Genomic DNA, 22,552 nt, shown 5'->3' with positions numbered 1-22,552 from the left:
GCTTTTCCTGCAGTTACATTGTGGCTGTATGTTTTAAAACCTTTCTCCTTGTTTTCTCTTGGTGTATTAACATGTTTTTTTAGCAGCAAATAAAGGTTATGTTATCTCACTGCCTATCTGATGAAGCTACTGTTACTTGGATTTTTTGTTTTATATAATTAACATATGAGACGTTGCGGCCTACAAGGAAACCACCAGGGGGCAGCAGGAATCCCACGGTTGACAACAACCAGAGCCAACAGAACAGGGCTAGTGGCCGCTAACCGCCCTAATCGGGAGGCGGGACTGTGAAGGGAGAAGGAGAGGGACAGCCAGTGATACATACTGTCTCTGCTCACGTAGATACTGGAGGTTAACTGCCTTCTGCTTCTTGACCCAATCTTTTGTATGCTTCCCCTTTTCCCTTAAAAAATACCCACAAAACAATGCTATGGGATTCATTCATACACACATTTCACAAGAATTACCATCCATCCATCCATCCATTTTCCAAACCACTTATCCTACTGGGTCGCGGGGGGTCCGGAGCCTATCCCGGAAGCAATGGGCACGAGGCAGGGAACAACCCAGGATGGGGGGCCAGCCCATCGCAGGGCACACTCACACACCATTCACTCACACATGCACTCCTACAGGCAATTCCAACTCCAATTAGCCTCAGCATGTTTTTGGACTGTGGGGGGAAACCGGAGTACCCGGAGGAAACCCCACGACGAGAACATGCAAACTCCACACACATGTAACCCAGGCGGAGACTCAAATCCGGGTCCCAGAGGTGTAAGGCAACAGTGCTAACCACTGCACCACCATGCCACCCCACCAGAATTAGCTATCATAGATATTTTTTGTGTAAATCCTTTAGAATTAGAATGAACCTTTTTGATCCCAGACTGAAATTCTAGAATTTCGAATTTCTAGAAATTCCTTATCCATTTGACGGCTGTTGATGAGTTCAGAAGAAATGCCGTGTAAGATAATAAGGTTTAGTGTCAGTGTGTGGCACCGTCAGGGTTGAGAGCTTGAATTCTGTCTCCCTTGTTTGTGTGTGTTTGTATGGGGTTTGTCCGTTGTATGTCGGTAAGTGTCTCCTGTGATTGGCTGGTTTACTGTCTGCACACTTTCTGTTCTGTGTTGGTAACCCTGCCATTACTATCACTATTGGTTTCTTTCTTACCCCATTCTGTATGTCATTTCCCTGTCTGACCAGCAGGTGTCACTGGCCATCCCATTTTCTCTACAAGTCCCAGTTTTGTCATTGTTCTATTCCTAGTGTGTTCCCTAGCTCCCCAGACCGCCGCATAGCTGAAAGGGCGGGAAGTGAGGCTGACGAGCATCAGGCATGGCTTGTTAGAGCCTGACCAGGCAGGAGGTGAGGCTGACGAGCATCAGGCACGGCTTGTTAGAGCCTCGCCAGGCGGGAAGTGAGGCTGACGAGCATCAGGCACGGCTTGTTAGAGCCTCGCCAGGCGGGAAGTGAGGCTGACGAGCATCAGGCACGGCTTGTTAGAGCCTCGCCAGGCGGGAAGTGAGGCTGACGAGCATCAGGCACGGCTTGTTAGAGCCTCGCCAGGCGGGAAGTGAGGCTGACGAGCATCAGGCACGGCTTGTTAGAGCCTCGCCAGGCGGGAAGTGAGGCTGACGAACATCAGGCACGGCTTGTTAGAGCCCCGCCAGGCGGGAAGTGAGGCTGACGAGCATCAGGCACGGCTTGTTAGAGCCTCGCCAGGCGGGAAGTGAGGCTGACGAGCATCAGGCACGGCTTGTTAGAGCCTCGCCAGGCGGGAAGTGAGGCTGACGAGCATCAGGCACGGCTTGTTAGAGCCTCGCCAGGCGGGAAGTGAGGCTGACGAGCATCAGGCACGGCTTGTTAGAGCCTCGCCAGGCGGGAAGTGAGGCTGACGAACATCAGGCACGGCTTGTTAGAGCCCCGCCAGGCGGGAGGTGAGGCTGACGAGCATCAGGCGCGTCTCGTTAGAGTCTGCTAACAACCCTCTCCTGTTCCCAGTAGTTCCTTGTCATATAGGTGTGCTATTGATAACATCCCACACCTGTCCTCTTCTTGTGTGAGTATTGTTGATGTAGACGTCAGTGCTGTGCCCCTTATCCTGTATTATCCCCTTATGTATTAGTGCTATAGATCTTGCTTATGTTTCTCTGTGTTTAGTCCCAGTCCTTGTTAGTTCTGCATGGTTTCACCTACCCACCTTTGTTTTGAATCCTCATGGTTCTTTTTTTACCATGTGTAGTCTGTATGCTGTCAATACACCATCAACAAATACAGGTAGAAGAATTAATTACATGATTCATCAGGCCAAGATCTGACTTTCCGGATGCCGCTGTTTTTGTGTTTCATAATCAGCACACGCTCATGGAAACTGCGACTCTTGCGGTGTGACATGATCAGTTTGTTGAGTCACTTTACTGCGAGTATAATATTCATTTGCCATTCATGATAATTCATAGACAGGATTTCTGTAGTGTTCACATATCCTATACAACGATGCAACTGAGACTGAACCTTTGAATCGGAGTACAGGATTATCCATTTATCCAGCGACCCTGCGGCAGTTTTCAGGACTAAGAGCCCAACAGCGATATAATCACTCCATGGGATTTGAACACGCATAAAAACCTAATCCACGAGACATGCATCACCCTGTTAATTACCTGTTGTGTGTATCACAAAAAAAAGAACCAAACTAATAATGCCTATTTATGCTGGTGTTTACAGCAATATAATATGGGTCGTGGTTCTTATATTATTTTCCCATTGTAATAAACTAATTCTTATGCTGCTAAAATTTGATTATTTAAATATAGCTATGCTAATATCTAATTAACCCGGATATATTCAATGTTTCTATTCCAATAATCATCTTGAAGGTTTTTAAATATTATATCCATATTCAAGTGCCCTCCCATAATGCAATGCAATAGCGATTGTCTTGTACAGTTGTCTTTTACAGAGTTCGCGAACCCGTCATCATGATCTAAATTTCAACATGTAGAGTTCCAAAAATATGATCCGTTCTTCGTTACATTGTAATTTCTTTACTGAATTAATAATTTAAGCAGTTAAGGTCATTCAAGTCCAAATATGTTGATTTCGGTAATCTGATGCATTGTGCTAACCGCAGAACGCATCAAAAGTAGAATTAAACTGTTGGTTTATTCGGTTAGAAGCTGAACAGCTGCCACATTCGGCAGAAAGGCAAGATGCAATCAGCGAAGCTACTGCTGCTGTCCTTTGAAGTGGTGCTGAACCACTGAAGGTGGATTTTCACATCACACTATACTCATAATTTTTGTACTGTTCATTCACAATCTAGAAATTTGCTGTTTTGCGATTTAATGTTTTTAATTACTTGTCAATTTACAGCACTTCAGAGAAACTCTTTATTATATCCATTTTATGATACATTAATTCCTAATTTGTTATGGACTCGCGTCTGATACAGGATATATAGGAATTGTGTTGTTTGGACTTTACCTGTAGTATTTTATTTCTCCCACCAGAGGGCGGCAAATACATGCTCCTGGAGTTATTTCAAGCTGATATATATTTTTTTTCTGTTGCATGTCTATAAAATCTTAAAAGGGAAAGTGGTGCATGTAATCCTCGCATTATTTGTGCATTAAATAATAGCGTGCATATATCGACAATTAGATATGGAGAAGATTTAAGAATACAGACCTAATCAAATCTCGGTGCTTTAGAAGAGCTCGGAAATGTCTGCCAGTTACGAAGGCCCGTTTTCTGCACTGATCTCACTCCAGCTCAAGCCGATGCAGGGAACCGAATAAAGGAACAGCACAGTGACACCCCCTTTTTTCCTTCAGTGTAAGTAGTCCCTTCACAATGATTTATATAAGGCACATGAATAAATATTAATCTTTGCTGCAGCGTGTTTCTGCGTGAAAACTGGGTCATGTTGTTTAGCAGACAGCTGGGGGCAGCGGCAAACCGCAGAAGGTAAATCACCGAAGACAGACGTTCAGGCAGTAGCTGCTAGAGTCACGCAAGTTATTTGTGTGATCATAGAGCCACGTATAAGAGGATTCCAGTCCATTGCAGTTATATATTATTATATACTAAATTTATATATTAAATCATCATTTGCGCCGCATCCTGGGTTCCCTGCCTGGGATAGTATCTGGGATAGACCTTGGACTCCCCCGCGACCCTGACATGGACAAGCGGATTCCGAAAATGGATTGATGGATGTTTATGAATGTTCAGCATGTTCATAAATCTTTCAAGCCGGAATTGTTTTACCATTGTATGTCTCCATGAGTCAACCATGCTTCACTTCAGCATATCTGATTTCTGTTCATTTCTCCCAAAACTGGTGAGGTTTTACTGCTACTATACCTGATCCACCTGGTACCACTGGCCCCCGTTGGCTGGACTCGTCGCAATGCAGGGGAACAAGGCCGTGGCTCTTACGTCTGTAAAATCATAGCACAGGCAGTTTATTTATAATACAAAGTTACAACGATTGTTACGCATTGCAACTGTTTCAGTTTAAGCGCTTTGCAATGAATAGTTCTCTAAAGAAAATGAGTTTTGTTTCAGGCGTTTTTCCCGTAGTTTCTCCACAATGGTTATTTTACTGTTTGATTTGATTTATCGCTTGTAATTGCACCGAAAAGTTCTTTACTTGCCATTGCTACAGCTGGTAACGAGCCTAATGACTAAGAAGAACAAAGGTTGAAGACCCTGGTCTTCTTCTAATGGCTTGTTACCTTGCATGTACAGGGGCTGAACACCGTGGTGTATTTTTTTATTTTTTTTAATTTTTTTTTAAAAAATCGGTTGTTCTTTTTCCTGCTGAAAAGGGGAGAAAATGGAAAAACAACACTGCAGAGTGTAAGCAGTTTAGGGGCACAAAGCTTCATTCAGGCAGATTGTGTGCAGTTTTATTCTGTTCTGCTGAGTAATAGGTGTTCTAATTGGGTGAAAGGCTTGGCAAATGTCCCGGGACCTCGGGCGGATTTTAGCAGACATCGCAGTGCTGAGTCCTCCAGACTTTCCCAGAATGCTGTTCACAGCGCCTCCGGAGTGCAGAACAGGCCCCGGCTCACTAATGAATTCCAAGTGCCCGCTGCTCTTGCACATTCGCTCTTGGACATACGCTCAGAATCAACAGTGGTAGGTCACACATACACACTAGACCTGCCCAGACCTTCAACCGAGCCTAAATCTAGCCTGACAAGTATCACCTGAAGTAGAAGATTGACGTTTGCATGAAACTGCTTGACATATTGAAACTGAAATGCATTGTTCATAATCTACAAAATACAAAAAGGCCTCTGTGTTCGTTTTTAAGTCATTGGTTACTTTATTTAAAACAAAGAAAACCTTGCTTTTGCCTAACCTGAATAATAACCGTGTCTTTTTCAGACGGCCAAAAAATCAGGAACTTGCATTGCACCCTGTTCAATTTCCTCCAAAACTTTTTGGAAAGAATCTTATTGTAATAGAAATGTCAGTAATATTAATATAAAATTAAAATAATGTTGTATATTTTGCGCGTAACTGCTAGTAAAAAGGAAGTCATTTGTATTTCAAATTCAAATTAATTTCATTTTCAAATTCTTTTAAAAATAAACTTCAAACATCGCTACATTTACTGGAATACATTGCACAAAATTTATTCCGTAAAATTCTTCATAGAGGTTCCTAAAACAAACAGGCGCTATTTCATTTGTGCTTCATAAAAATCTGAAAAATACAATTAACTTGTAGTTTTATATATTCGACCTAAGCAGAAACTAGTTAAAAATGCAATTAATCAAAAATATAAACATTAAACATTTTCCCCCCAAATAATATTAAAAATAACTAACGATGGTTATGAATAATTTGTTGAACGCATCAGCTTAATAAATACGCCGGGGTAAGTAGGTGTTGTAACTGTAGTTTCGGGATAGTCGTAGAACAAAACAGACGACCGAACATATTAAAGTTATTATAATGAACTCCTTGGAACTGCAAATAAAATCGACTATAGAGGCTAACTTATTTTTAACTTGGTAAAGAATAGTGGAATATGAAAAAACAGCGTGTTTTTTGTGTTTCAACCTATTGTTTTAGGGTGTCGGGCCTCGAGATTCAAAATATTTGTTCATCTCTGCAAAACTGATGTAGCGGGATCATATATATATACTTTTTATATATATAAGATAAATATATTAAGAGAAAGGCAAAATGTGATTGTCTACAATTTTACAAGCCTACACGTTTTCCTGAACATGTAAACACGCTGTGGACGCAATAGTGAATACTCGTTAATTATTATTCAGCAATATATAAATTTATATAAGCATAGATCTTATGCACTATTATTTTAATAGTGGTAAATGCTGAGAAATGTATTTGCTGGTACACTCATTTCAGACTAGCGTTGATTGCCATACTTATGTAGTTTACGCAAACATATTTAAGACTTTCGTCGGGTAAATATCGCTGCACATTCTAGCCTATTAATTGAAAAGGCTGCGGAATGAATTCGTTATATAAGCCGTGCAATTATATTTAGTCCTATCAATCAATCAATCAACAATATTCTCGTATTGTTTCGTATTCGTATTGCTTTTAATGAAATATATTTTTACGCGAAATAGGCACATGCGCCGTATCGCAGCACACCATACTGTCGATTGGCAGCTCCTATAATATCGACAGCGGTTTAACGCTGCGTGGCTGTATTTCCATTGAGAGATTTTATAAGGCGCGGCGCCGCGAGACGGAGGTCTCCGCGTGCACAGGTGCATAGCGGCGGCGTCTTCATGGTTAATCGCGGAGCTGCGCGCCCATTGGCCACTGTAGGGCCACGTGAGCGGGGAGTCACGCGCTTTCCAGGAACCCGTCAGGAAGAAGATAAACAAAACAAACCAGAGAGCTGGGCAGCATGGACTCCATAGAAATGGCCAAAAAAACACCAGTATAGATACCAGTACGCGACTAAACGCCGCTCGGACATCCGCATGTGAGGTTGCACGGTGAGCGATATGAGTATTTGATTGCCTGTTCGAAACCACCGGGGGGAAATTAGCTTATAATTAAAATTTGTGTAGCCAGCTAGCAACCTAGTTGTAGTATGAGTGAGGGAGGCAGGGGAGGGACGGGAGGCCATAGTTCTTCAGTGCGGGGTTTAGTTCCGAGTCTTATCTTGAGTTGTATTTTAAAAGGAAGTGCTGAGCAACAACAGTAATATACGGATGTGGTTTGGCAGACAGTTGCTAAATGTGTTGCTAGTGAATATTTTTGCAAATGTAAGTAACGAGATATTGTTTTATGTTTTGCTAGCGAGTTAGCCAAGCCTGCTAGTTAAGCGAGGGACACGGGACAGGTGACTTTTGGCTCGCTAATTTATTAGCAATTTTAAAAACTTTTACTGGCAAGTTAAAATTATGCATTGTTATAATTATGTTAGATACTGTATATATATATTAATGTGCTGTTTTGTATTTTTGCTCGCCGGCTCCATAAATTTTAATTCGTATTTGCTTTTTTGTTGCTTTTTGTTTTTGTAACGCAAATTGGGTGTTTTGCATGTTTTCACGTGCATTTGGCAACTGGGTTTGCATATTTTTTTCTGGAGTATAAAGCAGTCAGATGGATAGGCAGCTAACTATCTAGCTAGTTCTCAGCTGCACCAGCTGTTCGCGTCCACGAGCGGAACACGCCCCCTACCATGTACAGCGCTGTTTTTATGCGCTAGGTAGCTATGTTACACGCCGTTACAGTTTGTGTTGTGCGGAGGTGTCTAGAAAACATACTGTTTGTCTTCATTCAGATGCGCGGCACTCATAACATTTGCGATTTACTGCAGAAAATTCCGGGATTAGTAACTCCTTAGTCTTGAGATGGCTTTTAAAAAAATCTCCAGTAATTAAGAACATCTGACCGAAGTAACGCCACAGCTAAGCGCTTTATTTTTTTGTTGGAAATAATAATCTATACACGGAATGATTTTTTTGGGGGGAGGGAAAGTATTTATATAGCACAAAGGCCGTTTAATGTGTGTTATTTTTACAGCCCGCTTCTTCAGCCAAGCCCCAGATTGCTCGCGTTGGCTGTCATCGACCTCGCTTTTGATGGACAGTAGGATTATCCAATCAGGAATTTCGTAAGGCGGGGTGTGATGTGTTTGACCAATGGGGTTTTAGGCAGACGTGGGCGTTGGCTAACCCTTATCCGAGCTCGATGTGATGCTTCTGTTTATGTACTGAGGTCCATGTTGAGTTCGGGGCCGTTTGGCGCGGCTCGTAGGTCAAGCTTACCGTGATCGCTTCCTTACTGTAAACCAAGAGCAATCAGCACTTCTTTTGGGGCGCAGCGAATGCATAATATCCGTCGGTGGATTTACAGATAGATATGCGCTCTTGTTTATCTGTGCATTGCAGCGTTACCATATCGAACGCTTTGTAGGTCATTGCTATGGATACTGATCGGGAAATTAGCGGTATTGTTTATGCATTAAAGAAACGTGGTCGCTGTTGGTTGTGTAAGTTTTTTTTTTCCCCGACCGGAGATAAAACTCAGACAGTTTGCTCTGATCGCGTTGACTGTGAACGGAGCACAGGAGAGGCGGTGGAGTCCCGACAAACTTTCTTTTGGACAAGCTTAAAGTAATGAAGTAGTTATTTCCTCTGGCTGACGCTTTTAATTGTGAACCGCGTACGCTCCGAAGCAATATTTATACAGATGCATCGAGCTATTTATGTGATTGATACCTTTCTTCATCTGTGCGGTTAGACGGTTTGGTGTATTATTGGCACTGAACTTGCAGATGCACTCTGGATTGTCACCCATGATTCATGGTTTCTAGTTCCTAAATTATTGTATGTTTATATTTATATATACAGTGTCGATAAAAAACAAGAGTCCCATGTATTAATGACTAGAATTACAGGCACAAAAACTGCCTTTATTGCAGATGCATTATACTGGGATACCATGGCTTTAGATGAACCGTCTTGTGAAAATTATTTTTCGTATTTCTAATGCCTGTAGTAAGCCATTATGCAATTTTCAAAGTATGATACAGTTGGAAACACGCTTTGGACACATATTTGCGCATTTTCATACATGTGGAGACTAAACGAGTACATTTTTGCAGCGTGCGTTTCTTTTTACCATTTGGAAATTAAGATGTATAAAAGCACCTGGGACAATTTTGAACTACTGGCTCTATAAAAAACAATTTTAATAAAAAAAAATGCATTATTGCAGCTCTAAAAATATGAGGCATCACGAGCGTCTCATCACGCTAAATGTGTCATACTACAATCCCCAGAAACGCGTGTTTTCTCTTATTCCCAGCGCTGTAGCAATGCAATGCTTTGTAAGTGATCTTATGCGGCGTTTCAGCATTAAACCGGCTTTTCGTTTTACATGCGTTCATCTTTCGCTCGTTCTTTCTGCACGTCAGTATCTGAGTTCCTGTGGTTAGCAATGCAAATATCGTGTATTGTCGAATTTAGATTTTGCCAATTGTACATGATTATGTAACTGCTTGCAAAGGTGTGGAAAATGTTAGACATAGAATTTATATATATATATAATATAAAGAAAAGCTATATATATAGTATTGTGTAGCAGTGTTTTTAGAAGTGCTCACACCTGAATGCTGGTCGACCTACCCAGCTAACTGTACATGCTCATATACAGCTGGTCAGAAATAAGAATATATAAAGACGTTTGACTGCTTCCTTAAAATGCAGCCATACTATTACTTATGAAATGGGCAATTAGGGAAAGGCATTGGGTTTCTTGAATCGAGCGTGGGCTCATGTTGAATATATTTTACATATTCTTGTGTCTTTCTTGTCTGAGTCATTTTGGATGATTTCAGGCACTTATCACGCATTGTTTTAATTTGTTCAAGGAAAAAAATTTTTTTTCTGTAATTAGTTGTTGAGCTTTTGCTGCTGGCATACGTTTTCAGTTGCGTGCGCATTTAAGACGCAGCACTGTTGCATTCTCTCATTCAGACTGCAGAGAGTAATTAGTCAGATTTCAGTTTTTAGAGTTAAGACGTCACGCATCTCTTCATTCTTTCATCTGTCTGGCTTCTCTTTTCTTCAGAGCTGGTTTTCTACAGACTTAAATATAACCGAGAATGTGGGCTATGCCCCGAGAGGATTGAGTCTGTCTGTATTTCTAGTGGCAGTGGGTTTGGACTTAACCTGGGGGACCATCTAGTTTTTCAGCTAACCAGTCTTGATTATCCTTCTTGTGGCAGTAACTACTAAACATAACCTTTTCTTTGGCAAACTGTTTCAGCCTGTTGATCATTATTTTGGAATTTTGAGATTATTGCACAGTGTTAGTCTCACAACCAAAACTGCTGATATTTTTGTTATTGCTTTATGTAACTTTGGAATTGCAAAATGTAACCATTTAAAAGCGTTACAGTCCCGATAAACCTGTGTTTGTTTAACCAGACTGTTATTAAGGTAATTCTGCATGCGTATGTGGCTCAATTTATATCAGTCATGGCACAACTGAACCCAGATACTTTCCTGGATCTCTGGCTGAGTGTGTCCAGTTTATTTTTACGTCAGAGTCTTCCCAGTAGGAGATGTCAGAAGTAACGTACTCCATTCATAGCCTCCTAAACCAAAACAGAATCACCCAGAAGCCATTGCATCCGTGGAGTTCCCCTTCCTCTTGCTTGCATTCGACGTGTAATGATTCTGCTGACAGCCCCGTGACGCGTAACGTTAAGGCAGACGAAGCCCTTCGCAGAACGGCTTTCAGGTCACGAGGCCGACAGGTCGTGTTTGTCCTTCTGCCGGTTCCTCCAGCGCCGAGGAATGATCGTAATGTATTTACCGTGCAATATAAACACGTCGAAACATGAGACGGCATGCAGCTTTACAGGTTAGCTAGTGAAAGCCCTGTTGCTATATACTTGTAGATTCTGAAATCGCTGTGGTCACACTTTGAAGACATCAGCCATGATTGACCGTTGAAGGTTTAATGGGCACAGGGCTGGATCACGTTTGTGTCGATAAACGTAATTCGGGCTGATTTTAAAGTTGATCTATTGTTGACTGTTCCTAACGCCGGGGGAGGTTTTAAAACTTGGTTTGGTAGAAAAAATAATGGTCGACCTCTTCAGTTAGAGGGAAGCATCTGGATTGGCAGGCGATTCTGATGTGGTTGGACCAAGGTACTAAAACCGAAGAAGAGTAGTATTGAAGAATATTGTATTGATGAGAACCAATCAAGTTTGTAGGGTTTTCATTTTTTAAAATTAGCATCCATTTGTTGGAAATATGTTACAAAATTTCAGCACTTATTTAGCTGATAAGAATTGCTACATTATCTTTTTAAAGGTCCTTTATTCAGTGCCAGCTCCATCTTTAAAAATGGACTTGTATCCCAGAATTGCTTTCAGAGGTAACAGAATAGAAATAGGTATATAAGAATCCCTTCAAACACAGTTATGCAAAATACACAAAAGGGCGGCTTTTCAGCTCTGTAAACAAGGTTATTATTATAATCGGGTGCATTAATTTAATATTGGAATGTCAACAAAACCGATCCAAGAGCCAATAATGAGAGCAAAGTCAGCGTTTCCATTGAGCAATATCCCATGTGCTTGAAAATGTTCCCTCCCTGGGGACAGATGTCTCTGATACGTCAGGGAGTCTTGCTGCCCTTTGTGCGGATTGGTCTGTCCCCAGGGCAGTGGGTTGGAAGTCAGGGGTCTTTGTTTGGTATCGGATCTCTCTCTCTCTCTTTTTTTTTTGTTGTAGCTCCAGGTAGACCGGGTCTTCTCCGGTTTTGGTTCCTGGTGGTTTTGCCGGCACGACTTCCTGTGACAGACGCAGTCGCGTTTAAGTTGCTCTGGGCTTGTCTGCGTTGGCCCGGGTTTATTCCGGTGTGGTAACTGGATCTTTCAGGGAATTGTCCTGTTGTGGAAAGGGGTACGAACTTCGTCAGCAGGAACTAAACGTGGAACTTTCACGTGCGCATACAATTAAGATTATACTGTCAGGGTAAATATGGCTCACCGTCCAATAATGAATGTTAGAGGTACTATTAGAGGCTTATATTTCACAGATGCAGTTAGGGGCTGCCTGTTTTAATATATGTGAAATTTCCATGAGTAACATTGCGATATTTATGAAACAAAAGACAGAGACGAATTACCTGGGAATAAAAAAAACTACAGGCGAATAGAACTTTATTTTCTACCAATAGCGTGCAGTAGATGTGTTGGTAGTGTTGACACGAGTTGTGTCAACAAACGCAAAGCAGTGCCGACAAATTTATTGGATGATTGCGCATTTACATGAGCTATCATGTAGCTGTAGCCGCCATTTGATTTTGGTTGCTCCGGGCATGTCTGTGTGTCTGGGTCCATTCGCAGTCCCCTTTCCCACTGTTTTTATTGTCGCATTTTCGCCCCAAGAAGCAGACCCGCAGGTGTGAATCCAGCGTAGGTCCTGTCGAGAGTTGGCTTCAGCTCACCTGTCTCCCTGTCATTTTCCATCCTGCTCGATGTCTAAGCCTGCTTCTCAGTCCACCCGGGTTTCGTAATCATTTATCTCGGTGTGAAAATCGCAGAGGCAGTTGGCATCTGCGCTTAACGCGTTCAGTGCAGCTCAGGGCCTAAAGATTCACTTCTGCAGCTGTCACGTCTCGGTCAGGCGAGATCACTTACGCCCTTCGTGTTCAGCTCCTCCTCTTCGCCCTCGTCTGTCCGCACCGAGTAAACGACCCCTTGTTGCTTAAGTAACCAGCCCAAATAGTAAGTGGAGCCCGGCCAAGTGAAGACGTTCTGCGCGAGTCAGAGAGGCCGTGGATGGGGAATTTGCCGCTATTTTTTGTTTTTCTGGTTTTTGGAAGCATATGTTACTGTGATGTGCGATGGAAAGAAAGTCTTTATGGTCTTGAACCTTCCCAAGAGGTGAGATGGTCTGGATAGTGTCCGCTTGGTTCTCGCAAAGCCAGACCTCATTTTCAGCTCTGGTAGTGTCGCTCACCTTCTGTATTCTCCTCAGCCCTCACTGCAAACAGTCTTTCTGTTTTCCGTTCGGACGCCGTCTTCTGTCGTGTGTCTGGATGTGTCTTTAGGGGCCTCCGTGGGCCGCGCCGTCGCATGAGCGGGCATCTGAGTCACGTAGAGATGATATGAAATGCAAATCGCCGTGCGTCTATGCGAGTACAGCTGTAGTTTGTTTTTACGGCATCTGCAAACGCTTCCTGTCCATTTTAAAGGATCTTTAAATATTGCAAAAGCAGTTTTTGTTTTTAACGTTTAAATGGGCAGGGAATTATTTCCATCCATGCGCGTAGCCATCTTCCAAGTGCGCACGCAGACACACACACACACTATGGGCACTTTAGGGTCATCCTGACTCCTTGTGTTTGGATCACAGGAGGAAACCAGACTAGTAATGGAGGGATTTGTCCAGCAAGAAGAGAATATGCTAATTCTGCAAACAGGGCAGGGGTGAAATTTTAAACCTCCAGTCCTGTGACTCAGAGGCGACTCTCCTATCTACCATCCCCGATGAATGATTTTGCATTAGTGGTAAATCCCCAAAAATCATAGGATGGCCTGGAGGCCAGAAATAGTCACAAAGTGCAGCAGGAGCCTCTTACTGTATTTTAGCGGTGGGGGGGGGGGGGGGATTTCACAGTGAATCGGAGTCGATAAAGTAGAAAATGCAACACAGAACCGTACTAGTAAGCATTGATATCAGGCCAACAGTGTTCAGTTTAGTTCTGATCAATACTTATTTTGGCAAAGCATTCATTAGTATTACTGAAATGTTATTACCTGTATAATAAACAGTGTTGTCTAGCTCTGGAATTATGAATCAGCCTGCCTTAGAATGAGAATCGCAGATAAGAAAGCATGTGCTTTGTTAGAATGACTGTGATTTTAGTCATGGAGTCCCAGTCATTCTCTGGGGACCTAAAACAAGCAACTCGCTAACGTCAGATGCGGCGCCTTGTAATGGAATCAGTGGCGAGCTGGGTGTCTTTACAAAGAAAAGTACTGATATCAGAAGAGGCCTCCACTCTTATGAGAGATTCCAGAATTACTCCCTGGCTACTTAAAAATAGAAATCCGGTTCCGCGATGAAGGAGTTGCCTGTTATGTGTCGTACAGATAAAAGTCTATATTTAAATCAAGTTTGGCATACGATTTAACATTTGCATGTACTGATTCACCATAGATTGTAGTTTCTGTTGTCTTGTCGTGATGGCATCTTGTAGAGCCAGGAAGTGTTTGAGATGACAGTGAAGTTTATTGTAGTCATTGAAAGGAAAGTTGCTTCTTATTTATAGAGAACAATTATTGAAGAAAGGGATATGGCGATTGTTTGATGAGATTAGTTATTGACAGTTGCCTCACAACTCCAGGGTTGCGGGTTCGAATCTCATACTCTGTGCGTGGCGTTCGGAGGACGTCCTTGTGTTGCACAGGTTTCCTCCGGGGTAATCTGATTGGCTGGCAATGAGGCTGATTTGCCATCTCTGAATTGCCCGTAGAATCCGTTTTTCTTTTAAGGCCGCACGATGTTTACGTCGCGACTGTATGCCGTATGTGCGGAAATCACCAGGGCTTTAGAGGATGGACGTAAACATTTGTCCAGACCAGAGATTTTCGGTACGCCCACGATTTTAATAAGCAGATCAGTAGTACGCGTAAAATATTAATGAGGCGTATTGTGGTGCCCAGAAAGTTAGTAATCCGTATACATTTGCCGTATCCTTATGTTTAACAAACGTCTCGGGCTTGGAACTGCAAAAAACCACCAGCCCACCACCAACGTCTTCTTACCTTGTTTACCCACGATATCTCCTCCTTTTTTAAAGATGTTGTGGCTGCTGAGCTGCCCCTTTCTTCACCGCCACATCGGTGCTTATCGCTTCCGTGATTTACCAAAACAGAAGCATGTGTAGCGCGCCCCCTCTAACCGAATTTTAATAAACATAAGGATACGCCGGATTTATACAGATCGCTAATGGTTACGCCCATCCTCTGAAGAAAAATATCGCTGTATGTGCCGTATAATCCTGTGCGCCCCACAATGGACTGGCATCCTGTGCACGGTGAATCCCAGCTATGTATCCTGTGCTGCTTCAAATAGGCTCTTCCTCCACTTGGTCCATCCGCTGTGACCTTGGTAAGTGGTTAGTTGATGGGTATTCATTGAAGGAGAGGTTATTAGGGTTTTTTATTTCAGCGGTTGTGTTTATTGCCAGAACGCTGGCTTGGTTTCTGACAGCAAAGAGGCACTAATGACTATTGTATTTTGCAGATGGAGCTAATCAGGTTTTTTTTGCACCTCCTGAGGAGCTTATGCTTTGGTTCACCTTCAAACACATCAGCAGCACCACGCGCTTCCCTTCAGCTCGGCTATAACCACACGCTCCTTGTTTATTCTCTCGTATGGTGATTGAGTTCCCGTCGGAACTGCTGGGATGAGGCGAGGTTTCGCCTGACAGCTGTTCAGTCACAGGCAGCGTGCCACGCCGGCTCCTCATTGGCTGCCTGCTCATGGCTGGCGTCCAGTGCTGCTGATGGGTATCCTGTCCGATACCTTTTGTGTCGCGGGTGGCGTTTCCATACCTGACAGGTTTCTTTAGTGTTACAGAATCCTTATGAATATCTGAATGCGTTCCCCGCACAGCTACGTTTCGCAATTCGCTGAGGTTTATAGTCTGTCGGCGTCTGCGGGAATGAAGTTGCTGGCTGGAGATCTGTTTGTTTAGCATGGGATGGCTGTAAGCCCCGCCCACTCCTGGCAGGTGTGAGGCCTGCATCCTTTGCTGAGATCTCGTGGGATGGCCGTAAGCCCCGCCCACTCCTGGCAGGTGTGAGGCCTACATCCTTTGCTGAGATCTCGTGGGATGGCTGTAAGCCCTGCCCACTCCTGGCAGGTGGCAGGCCTGCATCCTCTGCCGAGGTCTCATGGGATGGCCGTAAGCCCCGCCCACTCCTGGCAGGTGGCAGGCCTACATCCTCTGCTGAGGTCTCATCTCCCCTACGCTAGATGGCCGATACTCTGTGGTGCCCAATAGATGATACACCCTTTTCTCTAGAGCCCTTCGCATTCTTCTCACAGGCTGTCGGCCGGATTAATTGATTGTCAATGAAGTCAGACCATTAGACAGTGGTATTGAGGACGGCCGTTGTGATACGGCATGGAGTGCTACCATTAGAGGGTAATTAACCTGAACTGTCTGAGTAAACAGCGACTGCTTTGTAAAAGGCTGCAATCCTGACTCAAAGACAAATACCCACTAAGCTACGGGGTCACATGATAGGGCAAAAGGGGTCACGTGACCAGAGGGGGTGTTTGTCGCCTGTCAAACCACACATTTGTGTGGGACCCTTAAATATTATACAAATGCGTTCCTTATTTTGGAGATAGTGAGGCTTCTAGTTCTACTAAGCAGCTACGGTCTTCTGACTCTCCTCGCTGCTAGCTATTTATTTAGTTTTTTTTTTTTTTAAACGATAAACCCGTCTGTGTACGTGACAAGGCCAAAGGTTTTTGCACGAGCCCCAGCAGCAGGATGGGAGGAAATTTACTTTTGGGTTAAAAAAAAAAAAAAACGATTGGCACAGCTCTTAGGAATTTTGAACTTGGGCTCACTGGTCCCAGCAGGATCCCTGGGCACTCAGGCAGAGCGATAATTGCAGCAAGATCAGGTCCGCAAATGGGTATGCCGTAAAAACTCAGCAGGTAGCTATGAAGGAGAACCGCATTGATGTTACTTAATGTAGCTGCTCAGTCAGAGAGCCTTGTTTCATTATGGATCCATTTGGGGGCAGGAAGTGATATGGAGTCAGAGGCAGTAATTAATTACATGATTACGTATGAAATCCCGGGTGGGTTTACTTAATTAACCTGTGTGCCTTGCCATTTCAGAAACGGTTACCTTGATTTGTTTATCCTCTCAGCAGACGCCTTCATCCGTCGAGGCTGTTCCAGCTCCTGTCTCTTGTCTGATAGCTGGCGGCGGTTTCAGCCGCCTGCCTGGAAACGCCTCCTATGAAAAGTCGCTATTTGTGGCGGCACAAGCCGGACCAGGACCCACGGGAAGCTTTGAAACTTGCCACACATGCTTTTGTTTTGTTCGAGCGTCTCTGCATCCCAGCATTGACTGGGAATCTAAGACCCCCTTGGTTTATCGTGAGGCTCTTCTTGATCATAGATTGCGCCCGGCGTAGCTGTAAGATTTGCGCACGGAATTTACAGAGCTTGGTGTTTATTAATGCGTATTCTCTCCCCCCCCCCACCCCCCCCAATAATGAAACGTTAACCTCTGGTAGGTTGATGTTGAGGGGTGTGACTGCACAGCGTTTTATCGGATGCCTCTTGCGTTCTGACCTCGGCGAGAAGCTGCACAGGAATCTCAGCAATGTTACGCTGAAAACAAAAATGGAGGCGAATCACTTGGTTTCCCAAAGCTGGTTGTGCGAGATCTGGAAACCGTTTACGGCAGATGGAGACAAATATATTCGGCTTTCGCTCCCCTTCTCTTGAAATTGCTATCTGGTCAGTAAAATAAAAAGGAAAAAGACACAATATGGGTTATTCATAGAGTGTTGCACTGTCGGGCCCGGTGATCAGTATGTGTAAGTTAGAAATGACAGCGCCATTGTTTACTGCGCTTACAGTTACTGCCAAATTATTATGCTAAACAGCATTTTTAGGATGAATTCCAGCAATGAGGCCAGCGCTGAAATCTAAACAAAACAGTAGTACTTATCTCTAGAGAGACCTTCGTCTGTATTTACATTCGCCCCAAAATAAAAAAAAAAAGATCACAAAAGTTTTAGCGTTTGTAGTGTGCTTGTCTTTTTAAGATTCAAGACTCGAGAGCTTTCATTGTGCGAGCACAGTGAAATTGCAGTTGTCAACATCAAATGGTGCTTTTATATTTAAAACTTGGCGCATGTATACGAAGAATGCCGACAAATATAAAATCAGCACTGCCAAAGTACAAAGTCTAAGCAATAAATGTAATATACAGGCATTATAAATATACATCTAACAAACACAAATAATATGCACATAGGAAAATACATTTTATAATATTGAAGATAATATAAGATATCTAAAAAATCCTGTAAGAGATGAAATGTATGGGCCTCGGATCAAAGCCATTACGAACAACATCTGACGTTCTTCGTCTGTTTGGAGACACTAGTCCATCATCCAGACTTTTGATGCTTTTAGCATTTCAGAAACTTCAGCGTCTTGCATCTCTTCCAAAAGGTCGATTTAGAAGTGCACTGTCTTCCATTGGTGGAAGGTTTCCTGTTTCAGGGGAGACCAAACACTCTTGACGCAGTTGACGTCAAGGTGGCCACCTCATACTGCTGCTCTCTCCGAACCCTTTTGATTCGGGCCAACCTCACGAGCGCCTCGAAGCTTGTGACAGTGAGTTCTCTCACCTGGTTTTTGAACGCAGCTGGTGACGCCTTCAGCCCGGGGAGGAAGCACTTGTCCGGAAAACCACAGAATACTTGTGATTTCATTGTGGCACCATCAGCAGCATACAGAACGGAGGCAGGATTTTTACCCCATAGGGCCGGTGGGGTGTTTGCAAACCCCTAATCCTAGCAATGACAACCTTAACCCCCACCCAGCCTTAACCTTAATTAGAAGCAACAAAACAAGACTTTTAGCATTTCTAATTTTTTAGAAAACTGAGTTTCCGCTTGCGGGGATAGAAAAAATAGATCCCACAATGTCAAAATAACAGGTTTTTATCACACTGTGGAGACTTTTGGTCCCCACAACATAATATATACATAACACACACACACACCCCTAAATAGGCTAGCAACAACCATTACGTGACATGCCGCGTTCAGGCACAATTATTGAATGCTACCTGCCTTCAGCTGGAAACATGATCGATTTTCCTCAGTTAGGACGAGGGTTAATGTGAGAATAGGGCGCAGCTTGGCGCACACAGAATCGCTTTCCTTTGGGATTTGGGATTTTTGTTCTGGGGCCTGTTTTGGGATGGAGGGGGCGTGGCATTACCTCATAGTCAGCAAGAGGCCAGCAGCGCTGTGATGCGATTGGCCAGCCAGGCGCGTGTTTGCCGCATTTCTCACGGGTCACTAGTGGTCAGAGGCCTTGCCTCCTGCCACACGGCTTCCTCCTCATAAAGGCTCCAGGCGTTCCTGCGTCGCAGCAGATGCCGCTGATGCAGGCCTGCTGGGTCTGGCTTACCTCGGGCAAGCCCCACAGGCCCTTGGCCTTTTGCCTCCGCTTGTCTTATGAGTGGAAACTGTGTGGGGAATGACCACCACCCCCCCCCCCACCCACCCACCACGCCTCATGCAAAATGACATGCAGGTGAGGCGCGGAGAGAAACCCTCGACAGCGGGCATCCCCAGGAATGCGAGGGGATGATGTCATCCTTATTCAGAAGTATGATCTGATTGGCCGGATTCCTTTTGGGAGGTCAGTCATTCGTACCAGGCTCCTGGGGGGGGGGAGGATTGTTCTGGGCTTCCGGGGCGGATCCACATGCACATGCAGACCGGTTACGGTGCTTTTATGCACCTTCTCTTGGGTATTAACCGAACACCAGAACTACGCTGGGGATGTGTATTGGGATCTGGGCTGTTCTCTGCTTTCTGAACCCGATGCTGGAGGTTCGATTCTGCTTTCTCATGGGGGGGTGTGCGCGCAGCCAACAGACAGAGGGGAAGCCTGAGCGGCGATGATTTAAAAAAGAAAAAATAAAACGCCGCATGCCAGTCGAGCACGCTGCTGCGAGTAACGCGTCGACGGCCTGGGCTGCATCGCAGCTGGATACAGCTTCGCTTCTTCATGCTGTGTTTCGGGAGCCTCCCTCTCCTCTCGCTCTCGACGGTAATGACCTTTGGAAACTATGCGTTTGTCAGAAAAGGAAAAACAAAAGAAAATGCCCGCCTCCTGCGCCGTACCAGCCTCCCGCGCCGTGCCAGCCTCCCGCGCCGTGCCCGCCTCCCGCGCCGTGCCCGCCTCCCGCGCCGTGCCCGCCTCCCGCGCCGTGCCCGCCTCCCGCGCCGTACCAGCCTCCCGCGCCGTGCCAGCCTCCCGCGCCGTGCCCGCCTCCCGCGCCGCGCCCGCCTCCCGCGCCGCGCCCGCCTCCGGCGCCGCGCCCGCCTCCCGCGCCGCGCCCGCCTCCCGCGCCGCGCCCGCCTCCCGCGCCGCGCCCGCCTCCCGCACCGTGCCCGCCTCAGGTGGCGCCGGGTCTCTGACCGGAATATTTCCCCTTGTGCTTCCACACCACTTCCAGCGTTCCCCCCCCAAATGAAATATTTTAATGGTTTCCTGGTATCTGCCCAGGAGGGGGGGAGGCGGGCAGTAATTGCCTGACAGTCCGTAATGAGTAACACCACCTCCGCTCTCAATTGGGATTTACCACCTAAGGCTTTCAGAATACAGCTGTATGAAAAAAGAGCCGCTTTTTGACAGGTACTATTTATTATTTAGCTTTTCGAACCCGAGCCCTGGGACCGACGGGTGACTCAGGCGGTTAATGCGTCTGCCTGGGCCAGGGTTTCGAATGCGGATGCGGCGGCGGGGCAGAAAGGATCGCCTGATTGGCTACGGTTCGGCCTTTGCGCTGTGCGTGGCTCGTGGCCTCGTTGTCGTCGGTCGGCTGGCAGCCAGCGGCGAGGGCAGTTGTCAGGACGCCCAACATGCCACCGCTTGATTTGCACTGTGAAAACGAGGTGGGGGGGCAGGCAGATTGTGAATCACCATCCTCCACTGTCTGCATCTAACAGCTGCCGGGCGGCCCGTTAAGAACGGTAACCAGGGTAAAAAAAACAAAGCTGTTTTAACTCTTTAACCAAACCTTTAACCAGCTGAAACCTCTGTAATAACCGGGTGATCTGCTTTCCTTCACCAGGAGTGATCGGCAGAGGAGGACTAGTCGAGGATCTGTCAGTCAGCCGCGGTGGCTGTTGCGTGGAAAGGTCACACGGGCAGATTCGCTGGCACGCGGCATCCCGTAAAACTGGAAACAGCTGGACGCAACCGACGGCTGAGAAGTTTTCGGATAAAAACCGAAGATCTGCGCTTGGCAATGCCGCAGGTAATCACGCCGGCCGCCCGCGGGACCCACGCGTCGTGCGACCTGCGTGCATGTGACCCACGTCTTTAGGGGTGTTTCTCAGTTCACGTACTCGACCGTCCTCGCACTCTCATGTACTCGTTTTACGACATGTTCCATTGCTGAAGACCAGTTGCAATAAACAAGAACAGAAGTACAGAGGGCAGTAAGAATTCTAGGATGTCGTTCTTGCCCCGCCTCAAATGTCTAGGATGCATCGGTTGTATCTTCGCCAAATGAGACCAATCCTATGATTCATGGCATTCGAATTTGTCCTTGGGAGGCAAGTTAGCGAGACGAGTCTTGCCAAGACCATAAGTACGATCTTTGTGTTCTTGGTATTGAGACACACACCACAGGTTCCTGAAATTACGGGACATTTCCTGCTGGCCAGTAATCTGTTAATAGATGACTAGAGCAGGCTGTATTGTCCTGTGATATGCTGGTGCTATTCGCCCCCCCCCCCCCAGCCCAGCATCAGTGGGATGGACCCTCCTTTTGGGGATGCCTTTCAAAACTGCGCTTTCGCTGACCAAGTGCTGACCAGCACAGACCTGCTGGCGAACAGCTCCGACCCGGACTTCATGTACGAGCTGGTAAGCGATCCGGCGCATGTGCTCTCGTAGATACTGCTGTGCTCGCGGAGGAAGACGGGGTCTTTCAGGACTAGGGTGGGGGGGGGGGCCCTTAGGGAATAGGAGCGAGGATTGGCCACAGGGTTGGAGTGAGACGGGACTCCGTGACCCACCGCAGCTGGTCTCTTCACTTAGTTCCGCACCTGTGGAATGAGCTATTTCCATACTGAACGAGGAAGGTTACGTACGGTACAGGGGGTGTCCCACGTCACAGTCCGCCCCGTGCACTGGGCTCCGTGGAGGATCTGTTTCCATTTCAGCAAAGTTAAGATGAAGACAGTTCATATCAACAATGTAAAACAGTCCAGTACATTATGTAATGGAAACGGCCGTCCAAGATGAGCAAATTTCAACATCTGGAAAATCTGATACTTTATAAAAGCTGGGAAGTGCCTTCTGCTTGACTAAAGGGAAGTAGAGTAATGCATAAATGTATGGTTTTGTGTATGAATGATGTCGTATTTTTTTAATAAGAGAAGGAAAGGGCAGTTTATAACCTTGTTTGTAAAAGTGACCTTTGTGAAGCACAGAAATGTCACCTTGATGGTAGAATCAAAGGTTCTTGTGAACCTCCTTCAGAACAGGGTCTCCTATGCTACCAGCAGTGTGTGTGTGTCTGTGTGTGTCTGTGTGTGTGGGTGCGTGCGTGTGTGCCCATAGTAATAAATGGATTGTGCCCACAAAGATGTGAATTGAAACGTACGTGTGTGTGTGTGTGTGTGTGTGTGTGTGTGTGTGTGTGTGTGTGTGTGTGTGTGTGTGTGTGTGTGTGCGTGTGTGTGTGTGTGCACGCCCTGCA

At 45.4% G+C, this 22,552-nt stretch overlaps 1 protein-coding gene across 2 annotated transcripts in view; it reads left to right on the top strand.

Moving 5' to 3' along the window:
- Nucleotides 1-6,882: 6,882 nt before the first annotated feature.
- The window catches only part of crebrf (creb3 regulatory factor), a 30,599-nt gene continuing 14,929 nt past the window's right edge, over nt 6,883-22,552 (top strand). Inside the window, exons 1-3 of one of the 2 annotated variants that reach the window (XM_048995182.1) lie at nt 6,883-7,005; nt 20,915-21,100; nt 21,589-21,714. In XM_048995182.1, coding sequence (XP_048851139.1) covers nt 21,092-21,100; nt 21,589-21,714 — 135 coding nt within the window. In that variant the 5' untranslated portion in view covers nt 6,883-7,005; nt 20,915-21,091. The remainder of the gene's footprint in view (nt 7,006-20,914; nt 21,101-21,588; nt 21,715-22,552) is intronic. The other variant, XM_048995183.1, reaches the window with a different exon arrangement.

This window comes from Brienomyrus brachyistius, chromosome 24, assembly GCF_023856365.1.
Source record: "Brienomyrus brachyistius isolate T26 chromosome 24, BBRACH_0.4, whole genome shotgun sequence".
NCBI classification, from domain to species: domain Eukaryota; kingdom Metazoa; phylum Chordata; class Actinopteri; order Osteoglossiformes; family Mormyridae; genus Brienomyrus; species Brienomyrus brachyistius.
This window is presented reverse-complemented; position numbering and strand designations above follow the sequence as displayed.